This window comes from Polyodon spathula, chromosome 3 (genome assembly GCF_017654505.1).
Source record: "Polyodon spathula isolate WHYD16114869_AA chromosome 3, ASM1765450v1, whole genome shotgun sequence".
In the NCBI taxonomy this organism is placed as follows: domain Eukaryota; kingdom Metazoa; phylum Chordata; class Actinopteri; order Acipenseriformes; family Polyodontidae; genus Polyodon; species Polyodon spathula.
The window spans coordinates 23099705-23125419 of NC_054536.1; the positions used below are offsets into that span (position 1 = coordinate 23099705).

General features: G+C 35.8%; 1 protein-coding gene across 1 annotated transcript in view; it reads left to right on the forward strand.

Moving 5' to 3' along the window:
- Nucleotides 1-25288, forward strand: part of LOC121312866 (lysophosphatidylcholine acyltransferase 1-like) — an 86167-nt gene extending 60879 nt beyond the window's left edge. The window contains exons 6-14 of the mRNA XM_041244721.1: nucleotides 1415-1473; nucleotides 3822-3856; nucleotides 7716-7770; nucleotides 8368-8450; nucleotides 9246-9371; nucleotides 12891-13044; nucleotides 18301-18399; nucleotides 22099-22240; nucleotides 22955-25288. Of these exons, the coding sequence (XP_041100655.1) occupies nucleotides 1415-1473; nucleotides 3822-3856; nucleotides 7716-7770; nucleotides 8368-8450; nucleotides 9246-9371; nucleotides 12891-13044; nucleotides 18301-18399; nucleotides 22099-22240; nucleotides 22955-23142 (941 nt within the window). The 3' untranslated portion in view covers nucleotides 23143-25288. The remainder of the gene's footprint in view (nucleotides 1-1414; nucleotides 1474-3821; nucleotides 3857-7715; nucleotides 7771-8367; nucleotides 8451-9245; nucleotides 9372-12890; nucleotides 13045-18300; nucleotides 18400-22098; nucleotides 22241-22954) is intronic.
- The last annotated feature ends 427 nt before the right edge of the window (nucleotides 25289-25715 follow it).

Consider the following 25715-nt stretch of genomic DNA (forward strand, 5'->3'; position numbering starts at 1 on the left):
TAGCAGTCGAGAATTATACTGAAGATGCCTAATAGAATATTAAACAGGTAAGAAATAAAATATTCCCAGAATGTAGACGGTGTAAAGTACAGGGAGGTTAGGGAGTGCAGGGAAGCAAAGGGTTCTTAATTACTGGTGTTGTTTAAATGAAAAACTAAGCACATCAGGTCCGAACTGCTGTAAAACACCATTGAGATGAATCGGTATCAGTACAGTTTAAAAAAATAATAATAAAATAAATAGCACATGTATTATTAAAATCCGAGAGTTCAGATTCTTGCAATTGTGTAACTGGGTTATGCAATCCTCAAGGGTGTTTCAGGGCCACGCATGTAGCCCTTAGACGAGCTCAAGTTTCCCACCCCTGGTGTCTAACTGTCAGAATGGGAAGGGATACTGCAGTGTTGTGTTTGTTCAAATTTAAGAGTACAGTATAAATATTGCATATGACCTTGTAGAACAGGTTTGTGTGTATATACAACAGAGCTGATTTTTCTGAACATAGAATATGTCAGGCTTAAAGAAACACGCACTTTAAAGGATGGCCAGTTTGCTAAATACCTGTATGCATTAGTAATGCTGATTTTAATATGTGCTATACAATACAAGAACATGGATACACAATGACAAGCGCCAGTTGTAGGTTTCTTATACATCTAAATGTACTCCGCCTGCAGTAGTCGTTTAATGTGATAACAGGGTTTGTTTCATGATAACAACAGAGCCCAAAATATCACAGGCTGGCACTTAATCTTTTCTGGATTAAAGTTGTTAAAACTACTTACAGTAGCAAATGGACTCTGGGGCTTTTCAAAGTCTGTTGTGATGAATTATTGTTATTTATTTATTTGTATATCTCAGAAATTTAATTAATTAATATAAAAAAAGTAAAAGCAATCATTTGACTCACAATTCTACCTCTTGGTGTTAACAAATCTTTTCTTCAAGGTCTGCCTTACACTGCTATAAAGTGCAGTTTCACTAATATAAAAAATATAATATAATAGAAAAAGAAAAACAAAGTTTTGTTTTTTGTGTTTGACAGGTTTTGTGTTGATTGTTTTGATAAAAATAACCCTTATTTATTGTAATATAATACATACAGGTATATTGTGGTTGTATTTGAAGCAATTTTGCATTTTACTGTGCTATATGTATTTGTTTTCTTTTCTAAGTTCTGCAGCACTGTGTGAATACAATGCTAAGGTGTGTGTGTACTAGAAGGAACAATATGTTGACCCACGGGCTGGATTTTATACATAAATACTGTTATACCTTTTATACATAAATACTGTATTTTCTTACTCCAGTTATGGACTGAGGCACTGTTATTTTAACAAATATAATCGTTTTCACTGTAGACATTTTCAAATTATGAATTTTGCTAACAAGTGTTTCTTTTTTTGGTCTTTAGGGGCATTTATTCCTGCAGTCCCTGTGCAGCCTGTGGTGCTCCGTTACCCCAACAAAATGGTAAGAGACTCCCCAGAGTACAAACTGCAGAGCAGCTGCACACAAGATTTATTAAGGGGACAACACAGATTTACAGGACTTGCTGTTTTCGATAGACAGGTGGAACAGGAAAAAGAAAGAATGCTGGACTAGGTCACACTTTGCAGACGACATGCACATACCTGTACTCCGCAGTGGGGGGGCAAGAATTGTGATAAAGTAACCAATTAGCAATAGGTTCTACATTTTAGAGATAAATTGATTAGTCAGGACGCATGCTAAATATGTATTTGAAACTCATGCAACATGCAAACCCTAACCTAAGTTTATTTAATTCAATATTATAACCATTATATTGTGTTCTTGTGTCTAATCGGCACTCCCTTGTGTTTGTTAAAAAGGTAACTATTTTAATAAAGATAGGAACGGGCCATTTTAGGTTTTGCTGTTGAATTTGGTGGTAGTAGCTGCTGCAAAGCTGTTTCCATTTTGTATACATTGCACAAGAAGAAAAATTAACCCTATTGGATAATATAAATAACAGATTCACTGTATATATTTGTGCAGTTTAAAAATGAATGCAATAAAATTTGTTTTCCGTTTTCCTTCACGTGATATCCCTTTGAAATGATATTGAGCCGACACAGTTTCTTAATAAAACTCTTATAACCCTATAGTAAACCATGAATTATTGAATGCATTTTTGGTGAATTGGTCTGGATGCAGTACATTAGATTAACACAATCCTCAGTGAATGATAGTTGTAACAGATAATATCAGAAACAAGATAGGGAAAGAAACTTGCAGAAAAAATTTGAAATGTTGTAGTCAGAAGTTTACATACCCCAATGGAAATTTAGAATTTCTGGAAATTTCTCAAAAACAAAGAATTATAGGAAGAATCTTTTGTAGCAAAAGTTTTGCTTTTATGGATGAGTAAAACAAAGTTACAAGAAATAGATGTCTACTATATATATATATATATATATATATATATATATATATATATATATATATATATATATACACATATACACATACACACACACACACACACACACACACACACACACACACACACACACACACACACACACACATATATATATTACAAAACTCAAAAAATGCGAATTCAAAAGTATTCATACCCTTTATGCTGTGATGTATTGTCTATAAGGTGCTAGAAATGTCAATATGATAATGCAGAACCTAATTCTAGAGAAGTTTAGAAAATGCTGTATTGTAGGTGAACATTCTTATAGTATAAAAGGATTAGGCATAGGATGATTGCTGCCATTACCAATAAGTCAATATGAGAAAGTAAAGTTAGTTGAAGACCTTAGGCAGAAAATGATTTATTGTCATGATTTATTGTCATTTATTGTCGAGAAGATTTCCAAGCATTTGAGTATCCCAATTCCAATTATTGTTTCTATTATCAAGAAGTACACGACTCATGGTACTGTCACAATGCTCCCTCGGTCTGGATCAAACATGGTTCCTTCACCAAGAACAAGTAGAAGAATTGAGAGGAAGGTTAATAACAATCTGAGATTGACTACCAAAGATACTAAAGTGAATTGGCTGCAAGTGTGACTGGGGTTTTCATTTCAATCACAGGTCCAGTATTGCATGGTGAAGGACTCAATGGTCGCAGACCAAGGAAAAAGCCACTGTTAGGAATACGTCACAAGGACAATCGCTTAGTTTGCAAAATGGCATTTGAATTGTGGATATGAGCTCTGGTCAATGGTTTTGTGGAGTACTGAAACAAAAATCGAGCTGTATGGTCACTGATAGTAATTACGTGAGAAAGACTGGTGAGGCATACAAAGAAAAGAACACCATACCTACTGTCAAGCATGGAGGTGGTAATGTCCTTCTATAGGACTGTTTTTCCTCTAATGGCAGAGGAAACATGGTAAAATGGATTCCATAGCATACCAAAAGATATTGGCCAATCATCTGAAACCCTCTTCTGCAAACAAAGATTCTCAGTCGGATTTAGATCGGGACTTTTGACTAGGCCATTCCAGAGCCTTGATTTTATTCTTCCTTTAACCATTCTGAAGTAGATTTGATGTTTGCTTTGGATCGTTGATGTGGTGGAAAGTCCAGTTTGCTACGCTTTATAATATATGCTTGTAGTATCAGTGGCTGTAAAATTAAAGCTGTCGCTAATAAATATATAGAGAGACAGTTACAGCACAAATCATGAAAAGCAACAATAATGCATTGACAATGACCAGCCCTATTAATGAAATTCATACTAAAAATTCCTTCATGGAAAGAGGCCACCTTGAAAGGTTGTCCCTGAAATGATTTGGTTAAATTGTTTATAAACAGATCTTTGTGCTTTTTAATTTCAGGATACAATCACATGGACCTGGCAGGGGCCTGGAGCGTAAGTACATGTTTCCATCATAATTTATCATCATCAAAACTGAGCTTCAAGCACAAAACTAGGCTATTTAGGTGATGCATGCTCTAAGGCGGTGGTTTTCAAACTTTTTAGGTCCCGCACCCCTTTCCAAATAATCTAGTCTGTCGCATACCCCCATCTGAGATCATATATACGTATGAAAACAGTAAAACATATGGTATTTTCTAATTACAAGATTAAGTACTGTAAATGGAAAACCGCTGCTAACAAACAGAACTAAATACAGTTAGTTAACCACAGTCCAATAAGTATGTCGAAACGTGTCCAAATTAAGTCCAAAAAAGAGTCCAAAAACTGGTTATGCTCCTGAAAAACACAACTAAGGTTCCAATTTTAAAACAAAATCAAAAAGCAATATGTCAACAAGATACGCATTTCTTCCAACAAATGCAGAAGTGTAAAGAGAACAGATTTTTTAAAGTTTTTTTTTTTTTTTATTAACTGAACTCAAATTTTGTCATTGAACACTTGAGCTGAGACTTTAAAATGTTATGTGTTTGTGCAGTATCAAATCCAGCCAAAATAAGCCCATTGTTTTAGAAGTGAATATTTCCAAAATCTGATTTGTTGAAAGTAGAAAGGGATGTTTGTATCAGGCAGTCAAAAAGTACTTTTACCAAAATGCTGACATGTTAAAGTCTTTAGTGTAGCAGTCTGTTCGTGTTAATCAGCTGTGACAATTAAAATGTGTTTATGGGCGTTTGCTATATGGGAATGTAAGGGAATCCAATTCCGGACACTTTCCCCAGTCTCAGGATTTAGGGATTGATTTTTTTTTTCTTTTTTTTTTTTTTTTAAATCCTTCGATTCCATTTTTTTAATAAAAATATTGTGCTTTTGCTTTTATTTATAATTACCGGGGTGGAGGTGTATGGTAATGCACTCACACGACAAATGAGTTTTTCAACTAATTAATTAATAATGAAAAAACACATACAGGCATTGCAAGTAAAGATAGCAGTCGTGTCGCTCCAGCACAGAACGACTGCCCAGCTGCCAGCTCATCTCCGTAATAGGCCTACTGTTATTTAAAAACGAAAAGGTAGAAAAAACACTGAACTTATTAAACTACTAAAACTTAAACATTTTAACTCCAGAAAGTAAACTTACCTAGTAAATACTGCACATTTTTAAAAGCTACCTCGTACAGATAATCTGAGGTTTTTTTTTTTTTTTTTTGGTTTTGGTTTTGTTTTGTTTTCTTTGTTTGTTTGTTTGTTTTTAACCCAGGGACTGTAGCCACGAATGCCGTACATTAGCCATGTGTGCGCTCAACGCTCACTCACTGTCAGCAGCCGGCTATATTCATAGAGTTAACCTCACCCAACAGAAAGGAAATGAACACCAGTACGGCTGTGGTTTTATTTGAAATGAGATTCAACATTATTGAATCGATTGCTAAGTCTCAAAGTACTACAACCTGGTAAAAAAAAATGTGTTGCCTACCATTACACGATTTTTCTTGCGTAACCCCGGATGAGCTTGTTTGTAAAGAATACTTGAGAAACTGTTTACTGGTACTGTAGATTCTAATCTTTTGTAGATGAACTGCAGAAGAACTTGCCAAGTTAGCAACCTCATAATACAAACAAAGCCCTGCACATAATAAGTCTGGCCTCTTTCCCAGTTTGTATTTATTTTTTACTACACTGAAAAAATGTACACAAGTGATTATAAAAAATAAAAAATAGTTCGAATCTGACTCGTAGTAATTACTGTAATGGGGGTTGTAGCGTGGCTATGACTTCATTTACAAAAAAGAACTGCAATGGTTATTTTTTATTCTACTCACACTAAATAGAAACTTAGGTAAGTTAAACATTTCGGGGAATCTTTATCATAGACAATGTCACTGACTTTGGCTGCATTCACACTAGGTCCATTTCAAACAGATGCGGTTTGGTTCCTTTAGTTTGAAACGAGCAAAGAGACAGAGTTAATTTGGATGCAGCTAAAGATAGTTTTTTGGTCCTTTTTATTTGTTTTATTTTTTTTTTTTTTTTTTTTTCCCCAGGACCGAGGTTTGTTTTTGTTCACAATGTAGTTTACAAGTGCACTAGGTTCATTCTTTTGGTCTGTGAAATGGATGTTGGTATCTTGAAAGATGGCAGTTATTGATGTATTGCTGACTATTAATTTTATACTATTAATGTTCTTTAATGCCTACAGTAGGACAGTTGCACAGAATTCATTTTAGCAATTCTGCACTGTAGGCATTAAACAAAGTAATATGAGAAAGTACAATATATTTTAATATCTATGCAAGTTTTGTCCAATTCGGATTGGATTTTGGTGTCTGACCAAATTCCTATCTGAGCTTCAGTTTCTCACACTCTACATGTAGTTTTAGAATTATCAGATTTCCGGAGTGAAAAACTGGAACTTTTTTGTGCCTCTTCAATTTACTGACACCATAAAAACTCTGAAGCCATTAAAATAACAGTATATAATAACAGAATAATAGTTAAAAAAATTAAACATTGGCTGTATTTATTGCAGACCACAACAGCATTCTTATCTAGTCAAAACATGTTAAATGTTCAAAAAGACAGATTAAAGTAGATCAGGTATTACCATTTAAACATGTGATATACACATAATCAGAATGATGAAACAAAGCCATAAAATTGTTTATTTTATTTTTGAATGGTGTGAACACAGCCTAATAAAAAAACCTGCTATTAAATTGCTGAGCAAACTGATACTATATATATATAAATTACAATAGGAAAACCAGGACAATTTAACAATTTTACTGTTTCCGACCAGGACAACAAATGAATCATGAAAACTGACATTCACAGTTTTCATGGGATGTCTGGTAACCCTAATACCCTAATGTAACCCTGAGACAGTTTGTTTTTGCTCTACTTGTTTCCTGAGAATATGAACGAAACCAAGTGTGAAATGTTTACTTCCGAGTCAAGTTACCTTGTATAGTTAGTTTCCTGTGTGTAAAAGAGCTGAGTCCAGCAGTTGTTCCCATTGAGGGTTTAGCAAGCGGACCAAACGCTCTAAACAGGCTTGTGTGAACACAGCATTTGTCTACGTTTCATCTTACTAGGGTCTTGTGAGTGAGTGCTTTGAAGCTGTTCCTCCCTGTACAGTCTCAATGCAGATGGGCACAGAGAGGCTTAGAAATAGACTGGTAATAAGTTTAAAAAAAAAAAAAAAAACCTAACTTAAATAAAATGTATATAATCATGTCTTGTTTTAATCCCATCACAATCTCACCTTCACCTGTCTAACTCAGTGTTTTCGGACTTAGAACATGACTGTAAACATGTATGAAGTGTTACCATAAAACCTTGCAAATAGGCGAGTGTGCTTGTGTATATGCTGTTTTCTTTATTAAATGCAGTTTTTAATACAGTATGGTTTTATATGTGAACCATGTGCCTGCACTCATACAGTATAAAACCCAGGACCACTACTGCAAGTCATAAAGATAGTGTTGTATGCCACTAACAAATTAGTTCAGTGACATGTCTGCTAGAACACCTTGTTCAGGCTAATACCACAATTATGAATAAAGCTCATTATTTAAAAAATGTATTTAAAGGTGCTTTCTCTGAAGGCTTGTTCTTTACGTTACTGCTCTAACTGCCTTAAAGGGTCATGATGTGGCGCGTGCGTCATCTTTTGCAGAATGCACATTTTCATAAGTAGACTCAGTACTTCATGACAAATGCTATCCTTCGTTTCTGAAGATATTTGCAGCGCAGAGGCCAGGTGACTTTATAACCACCCTGTATTTTACACATTTTCTAACTTTTTTTTTTGTGTGTATGTGTGTGTTTTATTTTTTTATTTTTTTAAGGTTTGACATTCTATGGCTTACTTTGTGCCAGTTACATAATGTTGTGGAAATTGAGGTTAGTTCAAGTTTAATACAGTAATGCTTTGTTTTTTTTTTTTTAATGAATATTTAGTAGTTTAAGTTTTAAGACACCTTCTCTACTGTCTAATATTCTGTAAGACACAACCATGCAAAGCTTGTCTTGGAACGAGTCTATATATATAGATATATATATATATATATATATATATATATATATATATATATATATATATATATATATATATATATATATATATATATATATATATATATATATAAACAAACAAACAAACTGAAGAACCAGTATGGTTGGGAAAGTAATACAGTGCTTATGATTAGTTTAAACTAACAAACTACATATTAATGCTTTAATGTATTAATGTATTAGGGACACTGTAGCACAACTGTTAATAGCTTTTTGAGATAAAATAAAGCAAATGAGATAAAATAAAGCAAATTAAGGCTATTTTAACTTTATTACTTAATTACATTTTTTTATTTTTTTTTTTTTATTAAAACTGAAATGATCACACCAACAAGTTACATTATGGGGCGACACCAACAAGTTACATTATGGGGCGACACCAACAAGTTACATTATGTAACATTACGTTTTTTCTCCTAAATGCAGTTCCTACCAGTCTATACCCCATCTGAAGCAGAAAAGAAGAATCCAGCTTTATTTGCCAACAATGTGAGATGCTTGATGGCAAAGTAAGTAAATGACACACATGTAAAGATCAGGTTTAAAAAAATGGAACTTAAAGCTCAGTTTACATAATTGCTAAGTGGGCCTACATTGGATTTGATAAAAAAAAATGGTGGGGAAAAATAAGCGTGTCTCCATAGACTAGTTCATAAATACTTAACTTTTTGGATAGGAGATTTGTTGTTTTACCAGGCTGGCACCCGTAAGGTATCCTGTGCAGTCTGTGTAATCCATCACAGCACCTAAGCCTATTCTGTGTAGCAAGAGAAACAGTGGCATAGTTTGCCGTTTGTTTACATGCCATTTTGTGGAGATGAGCTACAGTTCTGGAAAGATGTAATAAACCAACAGTGTGCCTCAAGACACTATTGCGATGAAAAGATTGAAGATCAGGTTGAAAAACAGTACTGTATCGGTTGTGAACGAATTGCTATCGGTGCCATGAAGATGTTCTTTTAAGCATAGTTTTTGTTCTTTTAACCAGAACATTTACAATTGGGGAAAAAATCTGTTTCACCACAAGGGTGTTCCCTAAGGCAAAGTTTTCTCTTAGGAGGTGTTCCTATACGCGGAGACTAACGTAGTGTAAATGTTATGGTTTATATAGGAAACAAAGCAGAGTGATTTTGAGACAGCTAGAATAGGTACCAGTCATAAAGTAGATTATGGAAATTGTGTGGTGGAGGGGGGGGGGGGGGGGTGTTATTTTAAAGAACCATGTATGTCTACAATGCAAAGTACTATACCTCTTCTTTAGTGGTGGATGTCAGTGGTTGCTTTAATTGTAAAGTGTCTGTCAGGGCTTTGGAGGTTCCAGTTACAGATTACTCATTTGAGGACTGCCAGCTAGCAATGGCCGAGGGCCAGCTGAAGCTTCCAGCGGAGACTTGCCTCCTGGAGTTTGCCAAACTTGTCAGAAGACTCAGGTGAGTGAAATTAGAGAGGTCCGATTAGAGGGGGTTTATTTGGTTGTGTTTTTAAAGTTACAAAATACCTTTTATAATTCTCTTTTTTTTCAGACAATTTATATATTTTCTCTATCCTTTCAGTCAAGCTGTCTTGTCAAATTAGCATGATCTGTGTTGAATTGTTAGTTTTTCATAAGAAACATATATAATATTGTTTTTATGCTTTTGACTGCCAAAGTAATATGTTTCAGTGTCAACTTTTCAATCTGATCGGCTCGGGACACATAACTTCAGTCATGTTCAGCTACCACAAAGTAGAGCCTTCATGGAGAGGCCACTGTCTGTTAGAAAATTCTTTCTCATTATTTTCTTTACAAAAACACTTTTAAATCTTTATTTTACTAGGTAAGCACATTGAGATTAAAATCTCTTTTACAAGTGCAACCTAGCCAAGAAAGGCAGCAACGACACATTAAAACATGGTGCAAAAACACAGATACAAATCATAATAATACAATCAACAATCAGTGAAATAGTCGACAATCAAACAGTAACAAGTCTACTCAACTACTTAAAACATGCACAACTCTCAAGTAGAAATTGCTGCAGTTTACTCTTTAAATTGAGATTGTAAATTATTCCAAGACCAAAGAGCAAAATAGGCAAATGATCTTTTAGCAGCCTCTGAATGCACTTTATAAAAAAATGCAATCTATTACTGTAGTTACAAAAAGCGACTATAAAGTATTCATTTATGTACGGAGGTAATTTACAAATAGCCTTATATAGCAGACTATACCTGTGCTTCAGCCTTCGCAAAGCCAAGGAGGTCCAGCCAATCAAACTGTATAACACACAGTGATGAGTACTGTAACTTGAATTCATAACATATCTCAAAGCAGCATGATATATAGCATCCAGTTAAGGGTGATGCAAACCTATAGACTGTGTCCCCAGAATCCAATTTGTGGTAGGAATATACAAGTAATTAGCTTTTTTTCTAACTACAGAAAAACAAGACGGGAGTCTATAAATGAAGCTTAAATTTGGACCTTAAAATCGAGATTACTATCCAACCAAATACTATAGTTATCAACTATATCAATACTTTGCTATCTAAAGTAAATAAAGATAATTTGTTAGTAGCATTTGTCCTTGTAGAAGAAAATGTCATAGCTTTTGTTTTACTAGAATTTAAAATAAGCTTTAGATTAATTAAGGCTCATTTTGAATGGAATCAAAGTCAGCCTGCAAATTTATTGATTGCCAATGAAGGGGAGGGATTACATGAGTATAAAATAGTGCCATCTGCATTAAGACAGTACTTGGTTTTTAATGTTATCACCAATGTTATTGATATATAAGATAAACAATATTGGGCCAAGAATAGATCCTTGGGGAACACCCTTATTTAATAAAACACGATTTGACCTCATATTTGACAATCTGTGATCTATTAGTAAGGTAATGAAACCATCCAGCTGCTTGCAATCCAATACCAACACACACTAATCTTTTATTGAGTAATGCCTGATCAACCGTATCAAAGGCTTTGGAAAGATCAATAATTGGAGAGAAAAAAAAAAAAAAACTTGTCAGAGCTGCTTGTCTTGTCTAGACCATGCCAAATATCTGATTTGGCACAATATTACTGAATTGCCCATCTCCGGTTTGTTGTTGAAAGATGTTGTTGTCTGTGACTGACTAATTTGGCAGTTGCGGGTACAGGATTGCTTGCTTTTGTTAGTGCAAAGTATAGGTGGGGTGGTTTTGGTGGATAATAAAATACATTTGGACCGGTTGTGTTTTTGGTTAGTATTTGCTGTCCAATAGATGTGAATCGAGCTTTCATTACAGCAAGTCCAAAATGAAAAAGCCAGTACTTGTGTAGATTGATTTTTAAATTTGATTTAAAGGTGATGCAGTGACGTTCCCACGGGCATCTATTGTCTATTGTCTATTAATGGCCGCTAGCGCTGGAAGCCAATTGGCTGATGATACTGAATCTTTTTCTAATTAAAAACATAATCAGTTGTAGTTAGATTACACTGTGTAACAAAAAAATAATAATAATTTTGTTCCTGGGTAGTAAGTGTTATTTCCTAATTGCTTATGCCTCAAAAGTATAGAACATCGCTATTATTCCCCACAAACTTTGCTTTTGTGACCAGGACAGTGATATTTCAAAATATCACTATTTCCAATGGGAAAATGGGCAAATGTGTGTCTTTTCGTTCACATAAAGTCAGAAAAAAACTACCTATGAATCCAAATTAACATGTATTTATACTAAAGCAATACAAAGATGACTACAAAAGATTTAGAAGTGAGTAGTTTTTTGAGATTTACAATTATACTGTAAATTGTAAATTGTGTTACATAGTGTTATCTGTGTGGGCCTTTGTAGTTACTATGTGCTGCCATCTAGTGTCCAGTAAAAAGCATTGTAATGTACACAATTATAGTACAGACTTGACATAAATAAAAAGATGCCCAACCTTATTTGCTTATGGCATGTCTCTAGTTTGTTTACACCAGATTTATATGCAACTTTAGTATGCAACTTGGCAACATTAATATATTAAATGACCTTAAATTATGCTGGTTGAAGAAATAACTAAAGGCTTTGATCATCTGTTTGACAATAAATAAACATTTGTCTGCAGAGATATATAGATCTTCATTTTACTGTCAATTAAAATATATCAAATATGGAACTTTTTTTAACCAAACTTTTCTTTCTTTTTTTTAATTCAGTAGATGAAATGAATAATTTAAACCACTGAATGTATATTTGCAATGTGATGTATAGACTGTAAAAACTATCCAATGGTTTAAATACACTACTTGTGGCTCAGTGGTGGGTTTTCCCTGATCTTGTAAGTCTGGAATCAGGTTCAGGACCAGGGGTTCAATAGTGGCTTTTAGATTAAGATAAGGTTTAGTTTAGGATTACTTTTTATATAGCTAGGAGCAAAAATAACCCAGTAACTATATGCAGGGACATTTGAGAGAAAACTACTGAATGGTGTGGAGGCTTGCGCTGGGATATTCCCTATGCTTAATACATGATTCCTTAACCCAAATCTGTCTAATGAAACTGGGTCTTCCTACTAGTTATCTATGTAATGTGTATCAGTTCGGGGTCCCTTACTGGCTCACTTAGTAAAGGGATGACTGCCTGGCAGGAGATTGCAGGTTTCAGGTTTTAGTGATGTGAAGTTGCAGTTGGCTTGGCTGTGGCATCGAAGGATGCCCACTGACCATCTGTTCTCCTTGAGGGAAGTGACTGCAAAATTGGACATTCTAAATAGGGGAGAAAAACGGGGGTAAAAAAAAAAAGTCTAACAACTGGGCAGTCTAAATGAAAAACTAAAATGATCAATTCTAAAAGGTTATCATTGAAGTTAATGTTATGAATGACTAGGGAATGGTGGCCACTGCTTTCTGTTGTATGCTGTATCTGTATCCCCTTTTGTCTTGCTTGCCTGCTTCATGTTCACATGAGTTGGGAATAACATATTTTGTCTTTTGTAGCTTAAAGCCTGAGAAGGTTGAAAAGGACCTTGAGGAGTATGGGGAGAGTGCCAGAAAGACCAAAGGAAAAAGGCTTGACCTGGAGGGGTTTGCCTCCTATTTGAACCTCACAGTGTCAGACACTCTGAAAGATATGTTTGCTCTATTTGATGAGGTAAGAAAACAAATTACTCTCTTTTTAGGCTGATTTGTATGCAAGTTGTAGTTGGTAAATATTGATTATCCCCAGCAGGGATTAATTTCTCTGGCAATGGGATGTAGTGGAGACACTTTATAGTTTTACAGGTATTTAGAGAAAGTCTTATCACATTTGATGAAGTTTAAATCGGGGATATGCATTACTGTCTGTCTTTGTGTAAGACTCACTTGGTAACAAGAAAGGTGTGTCCTGCATGTTTGTTATATAAAAATGTTGTGTCTTTTTGAACCAGTAGAAGTTAAGATATTTCTGAAAACGTATAGAATAATAATCTTACAAAAATCATGTTGCTCTTAGGTTTAACAGAAATTGTTTCTGTCTGAGCACATACACATCAATAATTTGGATTTAAATGACTTTAGTGGGTTTGTTTAGCTTTTGTTTGTTTTCCTAATATTTTTTGCTTTCCCTGTTCACTGTCTGCTGTAAAACTGCTTGCTGACAAATGTGAGATTTATCACAAGCGCTGCAGAAGAGTCAAATAAAGGGCATCTATCTCATATCTCTAAGCAATGGAACTCGCTTGTACTCTGCCATAATATATAAGTGATCACAGTCAATGGTTGCTGGGATTAAGTGTTACTGTCTCAGTAAATTGCACACCTGCCATAGGCCAGAAGGTCATACATTTGAATCCTGTTTAATAATAACATGCAAGCCTCACAATAACAGTGCATAGTGTGTGGCACTCTTGAAAGTGCCTTCATTTATATTAAATGGAAAACTGATGTTTCTTCTTAACAGAAAGCAGAGAGGAAGTGTTTGTGTGCTGCTTTGATATATCATAGTAAAAGCACTCCCTACTCCATGCAGTGCACTGCTAGTCAAGAGTAAGACTAGTCAAGATTATATCACAGTGGTTACGACTTTCACAGAACCCATGAATGTTGGCATTTGCTTCCACTCTGCGTGAAAATAGGAAGTAAGCAACACACATATGTTGAGTTGGTGGCAGTGCAAAGTTAAAGCATTTAGCAAACTTCAAACGAAGGTGAATAATTACACAGAACTCCAAAAAAAGTGGTGAAATTTAAGTTCTAAGCAACTGTCGGAACAATTTGCCAAACAATTTTATGAAATTGTTAAAGGAGAAACAAACTTTTCAAATTAACCAAAGCCTTTTGTGTAGAAAATATACCTCTGCATACTCTTGATGATGCAAATCCCAGGGGGAAGATGGTTTACAGTTTTGGAGAAGTATGAAACCCTGATTCGCAGCTTTCCCCTGCTGTGCTTAACAGTACCTGTCAACAGTGCAGATGCAGAATGATCCTTCATTCTTTTAACAATGTGCTCAGGGATGACAGGTGTTGCATCAAAGTGAACATTTAATCTACATATTGTAATAACAAAACCACAGCTGTGTTTAAATAGACATTAACAAAAAGGATATTGTTGTAAAATTCTCAATTTACAACCAGAACATTTATTTTACAAATTACATTTGAGTGTTCAGATTGCTTTTTTACATCGACGAATACATGTTAAAATGAAAAGGTAAGCATATTCCTGTTACTGTTTGAAAAAGGTACTGTAAATAAAATAAAATAAAACAGGAGAATGTGGTTAAAAAAAAACACATTAAATACATGTTTCTTCTTCTCTCCCTTTGGGAAAAATGTTCACACTTCTAGTATATATCATACTTTTGCATGTTTTCTGCACCTTACCCCTCGTTTCTGGTTACTACCCAAAACGGCCTTTTGCACTGCTGGAAGCCGGCGAGATTCCCTGCTCCTTCCCTGTGATCCAGTTCCCTCCTCTGGGGTAACTTTTGCACTGTTCCACTTGATGCAGCGCTCCTTTGGGACCCTTTTCTTTCTATTTCGGAAGTAGCCAAACCGCTGCTTTTTTTTTTTTTTTTTTGCAGTTCGGCTCCCGGTGAAATGCTGGCTGACGCACGCTTTGCGGCTCGAGTGAACTGAAGGAGGAATAATAAACAAATGAAAAGAGAGAAAATAAAAATAAACACAATGCTTATTTGTGTTAATTCTTTCTTCTCTCTCGTTCTCTCGCCTGTTTCTTTGAGTCTGCATGTTCACTCAAGGTTATTCGTCACTTGTTGACTTTCGACACCGCTCGTAGGCGCATGCATATTTAGAAGTTGGATGTGCAGTTGAAAAAAGAATTCATAATTTTGAATTAAATGCTCGTTCGTTTTGTAGAGACAATAGCATTGAGCAAACACTCGACGAGTAATAAGCAAAAGTGTGAGGCTTTAAACCCTACTGAGAGAGTTTGCTTTCACTGAAAACAGTGGTAAACCTGTGTATCAACCTCACCAAATCCTACACAATGTAGCCTGTACAAGGCAAGCAGACTCAGTCACCACGAAAACAGATTTTCATCTGAATATCCATCTGGATCAGGACTAAGGCAGATGCTGCTTTCAGCTTTCAGTGAAAAAAGCTTATTTCAGTGACTCAAGCGAGTTTTGTATGCCAAGCATGGACTATCGCTCATAGCAAATGTCCTTCTTCAGATGAATTATTTTTTTATTGGAGTGTTGGCGCTAGACCAGAGAATGCATGTTTTAAATGTTATATTGCAGGTCTAAAATTATTATATTTACATATCTTACATCTCACCATGAGCAGGTACTGTAATCCCTTTCAAAATATACAATGCATTTGTCATTTGCAAAGCTCAACAGTATTTAATACATGCAGCATTCCGATATTCAAAGGAAGAGCTTGTCAAAAAGAATCCTTACAAAAATGTGTTTTTTTTTGTTTGTTTTTTTCTTTTTTTATTATTATTATTTATGTTCTTGGTGAAATCAAGTCAATTATTGTATTTTGCTTCATAATAACTGAATATATTTGATTTAAAGTGTGTAATACATACAGTATAAACAGAAGTAATGGAAAAACACCAGTGTTACATTTGAAGTTTAATACACTGTAGATCTACAGTACAAATCAAGTTGCACAGAAACTGTAGGCAGTGTTCTATCCCTTTTCTTGTGTATTTTGCTACTATCAAGAGATAGCCTAACAACTACGGTACTGCACAAAAATGCTAGTATTTAAAATGTCTTGCTCTCACAAACATGTCATGTTTTACGGTATGTGTCTCGCGGCTCTCGACCATATGAAAATTTTGGTATGCGGTTCGTTGGGTCAGGAAGTTTGGCCACCCCTCTTCTATTTCTTTTTCTCTCCCTCTAGCACCAGGCAAGAGAGTGATGTTTGTATTACTGACATTAGGAAAGAAAAGTACATGCATTTATTTTCGTCCTTTTTTTCTAGATTGTTCCAGCGCGGATGTGGCCCGCCTCACTGTTGCTAGGCTACAAATCTAATGCTCATAGACAGCCTCTAGTTCCAGCTGCCTAACTTTGATCAGCCAGCTTCTCCACGCTTCAGGAACAAGACACTCACTCATTTTAAAGGCTGTTTACAGCTACACTGCGTGGCTGTGTTGACCGGAATAGACCACAGATCAGGAGACCATCTCCCCAGTGTCTTATGCTGCCTTAGTGAGCAGCTGGTCAGCATCACTTTTGCAAAGGCTGCTAGGAGCTAGTCAGCTGACAGATTTCAGCCCTGCATCAGATCGCTGGTGCAAGCTGTGTATTCTTGCCAAGTGGCCTCCGTAGAACATACACTACCTGCCTCTTTGGCTCTGTACCGAGCCTGCACTGATTGTCTCTTAGTCCCTCAGTCAGCCTCTAGTCAGTGTTAAGTACCAAGTGCTCCTTTTCTGCCAGCATAGCCTGGCTATTTACAATGGGAACCAGTTTTTTTTTCACTTGGTACCGAGACCGGCCACCGACTGTATGTACTGAGTATCGAGTTTCACCCTTAGTGGCATTGCTGAATATTAACCCAGCACAGGTATTACATGTCCGGCTTTGATGGTTGCTCCATACTGGTCGTCGCAGAGTCCACTGAGTCCACAGAGTCCGTGGAGTCTTGCATGGAAATTGGGTGATTGCATCTGGTCCCAAGCCAGTACCAGATTATAAGAAATACAGAGATTGTTCTTTTATTTGAGTGCATCACGTGCTCCTCAGTGTATCTTCCGCACGAGGACTGCTCTGCTGTACCATATTTGCTATGCATATCCTGACCCAGCGAGACTGCCGCTGTTGGTCTGGACCCTGAGCAGCTGCAATATAGCTAACTCAGTCTTTCGTGTGAGGTTAAAGCAACCCACTGCCCAGTTAGGGCATTAACGTACTATGTTGCCTGGACTCGGGGTTGGCGTCAAACAGAGCAGCTCTTAATCTGCTATGGGTCTAAGTTCCAGGGACAAACCCTGTCCAAACAGTAGCTGTCGAAATGGATTGCGGCCACTATCTGGGTTGTCCTATGATCTAGCCAACCTGCCCCCACCACTGGTCATTCCACAAGAGGCCTTGCAGCCTATTGGTCATTATTCCAGGGTGCATCTGTCTCGGTGACACATCCATACTTTCACTAGGTTCTATAGGCTGCTAAGGGCAGCTACTTCGTCTACCCTTTGATACACACATACCATAGTGTGGATTTACCCTACAGTTTTTGTGTAGTTTCTCCATGCCTGAAGCAGAGAGGGCTACACAAAAATATATCCCAATCAGTAACGGATAAGATTTCCTATTTCAGGGAAGCCATGATCATTTCATGAAATTGTCTATTTTTAGCCGTGACTGTGCTGTGATTTGTACATAGTTTTACCATAACAAAATTGTGTCCTTAGTCATGAGTAGTTCAAATCTTGTTCATAGCGAGTTTGCAATATTGGCTATGGACCTGAAGGGGGTGCTACACTGGCCTTAGTGCTCAGCACCTTCAGCAACCCCAAGTAGAGATTAGCTGAACCTTGTCTCAATAGCTTGGTTATATCCATTGCTTAAGATGAATTGAGTGGCAGTGAAGGTCACCTGTTGATCTTCTGGAAATTTGTTGCAGCAGGTGACGGACAATTCGGGCACAGCTGATCAACTCGCTGTGTCACACTGATTATGACCTCCATTCAGGCTGTGTCACACTGATTATAACCTCCATCCAGACCTTGAAGTAGTTAATTGTGTAGTTTTACCAGGACCGTGATTGGACACCCCTGAACTATACTGTAAATTTAAAAGGAAAACAGTACCCTAAGGTAAATTTATGTAAATTGAGTGCTTTTTATTTGCAATGTGATTTTTAGTATGATATATTGGTGGCAATTCTATATACAAAGTGAAAACTAACTTTCTCAATGGTGTTCAATTTCTTTCAGAACGAGGATGGCACAATGGATGCCCGGGAGTATGTGATTGCCTTATCTGTAGTATGCAAACCTTCTAAAACCCTTGAAACAATAAAACTAGCCTTTAAGGTAGGTGAATTTCCATTGAATAAAACACTTGTAATACTGTAATAATGTCTTGACTTGGGATTATTATTAACTTCTTATATTGGTGGACACAGAAAATGAACTAACATTGAATAGTGCTGATATTTCATTTTTCATACTGTGTATGTATGTGTGTGTGTGTGTGTGTGTGTGTGTGTGTGTGTGTGTGTGTATATATATAGTTGACTCCATTTATTTGCATAAATCGTTTAACTCTTTGCAGTCCATTTATTCAGCGCCTGTCAGATGTCGAGTAAAACAAGTTTAAAGGGCATTCCAATGCAAAACTACATCAGTACTGCATCTCCAACCAAGCCCCACCCCGTGTTCACTGTATTTTTAACATACCTCTTTATAGACATGCATACTGATAAATGCTCTCCTGATCACTCGTTTTTTTCACCAAAACTCCTCAGTAAGGCGTCCCCTCCAAGTCAGTATTTTATTACGATAACACATCTCAAAAAGCTCTGCAAATGTCTGTGATATTCTTTGAACGCTGGATGCGGAAGCAGCTACCTCCTTTCTTTATGTCTGCTTATCTCTGTGGTGCAGCTGTTAGGGCGACGCTCACAGAGTGTGTGGGGTTTTTTGGTTTCATTCGGCTGCTATTGGTCTCACTCGGCCATTGAATGTTTTTCTTCTGCTTTCTCGATGATGTCGGACAGGGTCCGCAAAGGGTTAATTGCATTGCATGCAGCTGTTCCTGTTTTTAGTGCATCATTTTCTGTGATGGTATGATATGGTTAAATGCATTTCGGATAATTGCGGAATTCGCTTAATCTGCACGGTCCCAAAGTCCATTGTACACTTTATCTAAGAAAATTGCAATGCAAATCTGTAAAACTCAAACCTCAGTGCACTGTGAGCCTTCATGGAGGCAAATGGTTCAGTCTTGACAGTTTTTTACAGTTGTTTATCAGCTCAATCGGCCGAAATACTGTGCATGACTTCCATCAATTTTTTTTTTTTTTTTGCTACATTGTAGTCACAAGAGCTATAGTAAGGTAATGTACACACCTGCTTAACTTGTATGTTATTCTATACTTCATTACAATAACTTAGTTTATGCAGGCTGTTATATACTGTACATTATTTTACTTTTCATATCGTCTGTTGCCAGGGAATAATGTTGCTTGTATTGCGTGCATAACGCCTTCCAAGTTGGTTTATTTTTCTGAACTTGTACAGTATTTTGGGTTACTTATAATACGTTATTTATAATAAAATATATAAAAATAACTTGGTTTATGCCGGCTGTTTTATATACGTTATTTTACATTTCATATCGTGCTTTGCCAGAGAATAGTGTTTACATTGAGAGTATAATGTATTTCAAGTTGGTTTATTTTTCTGAACTTGTTCAGTATTTTAAGTTATTTGTAATAAAATAAAAGAAATTAAGTTATGAATCTGATCAAAACGTGTCATATATACATGTACACGTACATATAGACCTATGTCATTGCATCCCATTGTATTCCCTCACTACGGTTATGTGCATGACGTCACACCGGTCCCAAGCCCCTGCAATTTTGCAGAGTTGACTATATATATCATATATATATATATATATATAAATATTATATATATATATATATATATATATTATATATATATATCTATATATATATTATATTAATATATATTATATATATATATATTAAATATATACAAGAAATATACATGTTCTGTATGTAAATGGCCAGTAGATGGCACACACGCTACTGTTTTACTGCCTTGTACAGTTCTTTGAGAATGTTACCCTTTTGAAAAAGAACATTGGCTAGTTTCACAAAGCAGTTCTAGGTAGCAGTCTGCTCAATCCAGTTCAATTCCATATCTGTCTATCTATATGGGTTAGAAACTGTACCACAAGCACCTCGTTACTGAACGACTAATTTACTGTGTGCTGAGAAACTGACGCTGACAGCACCAAATGGGATGACAGAGTAAAAATTCTCTCAGCTGTATCTTTTTGTCGACCATGATACTCTGCCTGAAATGTTTATTTTATTGTTCATTTCTTGTGTTGCTATTTACAAAAATGCTGGCTGGTTTGTGGAGTTGGGGGTTATAGCCTGTGAGTGATTAAATAACTTAATTACTGCCTACAATAATTAATGTATTTGCATACACACATGGTCTTGACTAAAGTCCCAATTTAAAGACCATATGTTTCACTGTAGCCCTCGGGATTAAATTGTTAGCTAGGTGGCTACATTTTATTTATTTTATTTTTTTTTAATTAGCAGTGGGAGAAAACCGCTTGAGCAAGTGCAATAAAATCTGCCAGAACTGACGGATGCTGAATCTACTAGGTTGGATACAAATGACAGCATAAAAAATACAAAAGAAGAAAAAAAAAATCAGTTTAAATAAGCTGGAGGGGGACTTTGTATTAGTGGGTTTGAATATGTGGAGGATCGCCTTCCGGTTTGTCAGAGCCACCAGTGAATGTTTTGCTATTACAGTGGTACTATAATACTGTACTGGTATAAGAAAAGGGTGTTTTAAGAACATACTCTCAGCTTCCAATTACTTAAAATGTGCTGATGATAATGTAAACAACACCAAGCTACAGATAACAAGTTCCAAACTTTAAACGTGTTACTACTGTTTATAGGTAAAAACTCAACTTTATTATGAGTACATTGTGTTATTAAGCAATATAATACGATAATGTTCATGGTTGTAATTGTTTTAAAATGTTTAGCAAAAACATCTAATCATACCTTCAGTCTTTTATTTTTTTATTTATTTTTTGTGGTGGGGGGGTTGCAACCTGGTATTAATCTTCACATTTTTGTAAAATTACTTTACACTTACTTCAAAGACACAACATGTAAAATTAAATGACCAGTAAACAGGAAAGCAATTTGAAATGAAGGCAGGGAGGGTGCCCATGGTTGAAAGGTAAGGTATGCTGCATAACGTATGGATTATTCCAGGAGAGGGGTGTCTCTGGGCTTTGTCAACGATCGCCACGAGTCTGCCCGCACCCCCTCTTGCATCAACCTCATCAGGAGGAAAAATAAATAGAAACTGTTGCCATAACATCCTTACACCACCGAGCAATAGTCTTTATCAATTATTTTGTTTAATTAAAGAAAATAACTAATTTAACTTTATATAATACTTGCTAATTGTGCTTATTGTTTTTTTTTTCTTTAAAGTATTGTTTTTTGAAATAGGTACAGATAAGGTGTTTGCTAGCAGCCTACTAAGTGCTAGCAGTGCTTTGTGAAACTTGCCTCAGCTTATCATATTTGAGTGTGTACATTCTCCTACAGTTTCTTTATTTTGTCCATCTGGGCATCTCTGTCAAACAGACCTTGTTGACAATGTTATTTACAACAGTAGTTTTGTCTTGTAGGATGCAAGCTTCTGTCCTTTGTCACTCTGTGATCTTATTAGGCATACTTCTGGTACTACTTGCAATGGTAAAAGTTTATAAAGTACATACCCAAGCTCTGTTCCATTAAAGAAATGTTTTTGTTTTACCGGTAACATTTTTTTTCAGGAAATATCTGTAGAGCTGATTTCTCATCAGGTAACAATGTTCTAGATCACTACATCTCAAACCAGTTTTAGCTGTTCCCATGCCATGACGAATACAATTTAACAGCAGATATATTTTACTCATGCACAACTGTTTATTTGCTTGTTTTTTTTAAACAGATGTACGAGTCAGAACAAGATCAAACGATTTTAGAAGAACATTTAGCCTGCATTCTGAAGACTGCCTTAGGAGTATCAGAACTGAATGTAACAGATTTGTTCAGAGCAATTGATATTTTGGAGAAAGGAAAAATCACTTTCGGTAAGTATGACGAGATTAAATGGCCCTGGAATTATTTATCGATTGGTCGGAAATTAAGAAAATACCGTTATCTTTGTTTTTTGGTAATGTATTTTGTGTCTCAGTTCAGTGTGTACCTCCATATAATTGTAGGTCATTGCCAACCAGCTATGGATTTATTTTCTGTTTCTGTATAAGCAAACCTTACAAAGTCACTTAATGCTTTTACTCTTTGCTCATTTTATCTATATTTACACATTAACATATCAAAGCTATAATTTGGGAAAGTATGGTTTTCAAAAATGTGATTACATTGGGTATGAGAAGATCCAATTAATTAAGCTGTGAGAATTTCTGGTATTAAGTACTGCCATATCCAGAATTTTCATGAAAATTAATTGATGTCCTATAGTTACAGTGCCAGTGCCAGTTCTAGTGAGAAATTGCTAGTCTCTCATTTCCGCTGTATAAAAAGTGCTGAAAGCATATGAATGAATATGTTTACTTTTAAAACTAGAATAAGGTCATGGTAATTGCATAGGTAATTCCCCTTGTTAACAAATGTTCTTTTTGGTAAGTGAGATTTTGGATTTGTCAGGCATCTAGAACTAATTTACTGATTTCAGGAGATATGCAGATATAGGGCTTGCCAGCTGTTATGTAAGTAGCATAGCTGTAGTTGATTTAATTGCTTGTTTATGTCTCATTGGTTTCATTTCTGTTCCCTGATTGCAGACGACTTCAATGACTTTGCAGAACAGAGGCCTGACTTTGCAGAGGAGTACCTCTACCCAGACCAGACACGTTTCCAAAGCTGTGCACAGACCCCGTCAGGCCTGATTGCAAACGGCTTCTGCACAGACTTCAGCCCCGAGGACCAATACGAGGAGGAAAGGAGGCCCCTGCGGAAAAAACTTAACTGACTGATTACAAAACATGCCTGTGTCTCCTCTCCTGGTGAGAGTAAAAAGGCTTATGCCAAGAGTGTGCTACATGGTCACTCAGACATATGTGGGAATAACTTAACTGTGTGGACATGCTACTTCCCACACCCCCTTATATTTATCATCATTTCCAAATTGTTTTTCTTGTCGCTTGAAATGTTACAATTTTTTTCTTTTCAAATGCTATTTAAAAAAAAAAAAAAAAGGAATCTGAAAGCCACAAAAATGTGAATGTGATTCATCTGTAAAAGTACAGTTGAAGGCAAACCAAGCACCTATTTATTGTATTTGTATTTGTTTTCTTTTTATAATTATTATTTTTTTAGTTGTAGACTGCATGCTTTAACTCACAAAATCAAGTGTGTGTGGGGGGGGGGGGGGGGGGGAGTTTTTAGTGTTTAGTGCACCTTATTTAGTGATTTTATAGTGGTGTTTTCATTTTATGAGGTTTATTTTTTTGTTAGCTTAACTAGTTTTCGAGAAGCTTTTGAAAACAGAAAAAGGTGTTTGCGTAGAATTGTCTTGAAATGCTCTTTTCAAACATTAGGCTAACAAACAGTGGTTTGACAAAATGTCCTATAGCACACACTATAGTGTAAAGGAGTAGGGCCTTTTATAACTAACTGATGGTTTTTGGTTACTGACTAGTTCTCATGATTGATCGGATTTCCATAAGCAAGCAGCCTATGAGCCAGTCTAAAATGGAGTTCAGGGAATCGGATAATGAAAGACTGTAAGATGGGAAATAGATGAGCTGTACATTTGAGAAACACAAATGCAATTAATCTCTATACAATATATACACAATTTCCAGGTTGTGTGTGATCATTGGCTTAACTGTGATGCTTTAAAGCTAAACCTACTGGAAGTTATGTTCATCTTAACCTTAAATGTGAAGGAAACTTCCATATATGAAAATCCTCGGTGGATAAAAAAAAAAAAAAAACATTCAGTTACGTAATTTATATGTTCTTGGCAAAGACCAAAATCTCACCAATGTTGTTGTGTTTTTTTTTTGTTTGTTTGTTTTTTGTTTTTTATTCACATATGTGGACCTTGTTCTGTTGAGATACAAACTGATTTCTCAGCCTGAATATGTTATCTACATTTGTCAACAGCATGACTTCGCATTGAACTGATCTACTTGCTAAGTTCTCCATGCCTTACAGTAAGAATTAAGATTTCAGTTACAAAACTGTCCAGCTTACTGTAAAATCAGTTTGCAAATGAATGATTACATTGGCATTTTATTTCCTGTACATAGCAATGCTTGGGGGTAGTGTTTTGTTCTTTTGTTGCATTTACTATGGAAAGGGAAAATGCATATCCTTGCTACTTTACTGATAACTGAGCTTCAGTAGGTAACTACGTTCCTTTTGCATCTCCTTCCTTGGTTTTCCCTGGAGCAAAGCAATAAGATCTTAAAGTGCAGCAAAGTGATATATTACAGGTCCCAAAAAGCATCAGCCATTGACAATTTCAGTTGGCCCTTTTTACTTTTTTATTTAAAAACCACTGTATATTCTGTCTGCACATGATTAAGGATACATAAAAAAAAAAACAGCATACTAATTTGGATACATAAAAAAGTATGGTTGTATGCATAGATTGCACATAGTTCAACCAAAGTGGGATACTATGAACACAAACTGGGTCCAGAACTTTTACTGCAGAATGCACTGATGCATCCCCTTTTCCCTGTTCTTCTTTTTTGCCTTCTTATGAGCTATGACTCCTCCTGAATGTAATATTCCATATGCAGGCCATTATGTGAATACTAATAGAAATGAATGGTTATACATGTACACTGCCATGATTCCGATCTGTACTCTATGAGCAAGTAGAGCTGTGCTGAGACGTGGTGATTTATGTATTAGTAAGTCTATACACTTCTTTTAAAAAAAAAAACAAAAAAAAAAAAAACACACAATTAAATTTAAACAGGTGTACTCATTGCATTCCATACCAACTTCTTTCAGTGAGAGAATGAAATGTTTGTTTCTTTGTTTTTCAGTCTCTACAATGACTCGATTTCCTTATTTGGTTTCTCAAATCTAAACATGTGTCCTGATAACCCAGCATTTCCCTTGTAGTACAATGGCTGTACTCTTCTGTCCTTGAAAAATAGTAACATAATCAGATTGTGGAGTCAGAACAAGTAAAAATACTCTGTGGTTTCCACTTTAGTTCATTATTTTAACCCTGTCTTGAAACTTGTGGCTGGCATTGGACAGTTTTCAGATTATATTTTGCAAACTGCAAACTTGCTTTTGTGTGAGGTCCTGCAGACAGTCGCTGGAAAAGAACACAACAGCTTCTCACACAAAGGTAAATGTAACCTTTACCCTGGCATCTCAACATTGTGTTGCAGTTTATGAGAAACCTATTCATGATACATGATGGTCTTAAAGCATTTTAAAATAAGTCCAACTGTTTTTTCCAGTGAGATCCAGTAATAACAAATTCCCTTTTCTGTACCTTTTGGTCAAAACCAGCTTTATAAATGCCAGACAGTATTAATGAAATACAAGCGCCACGACCCCTGTAGACTG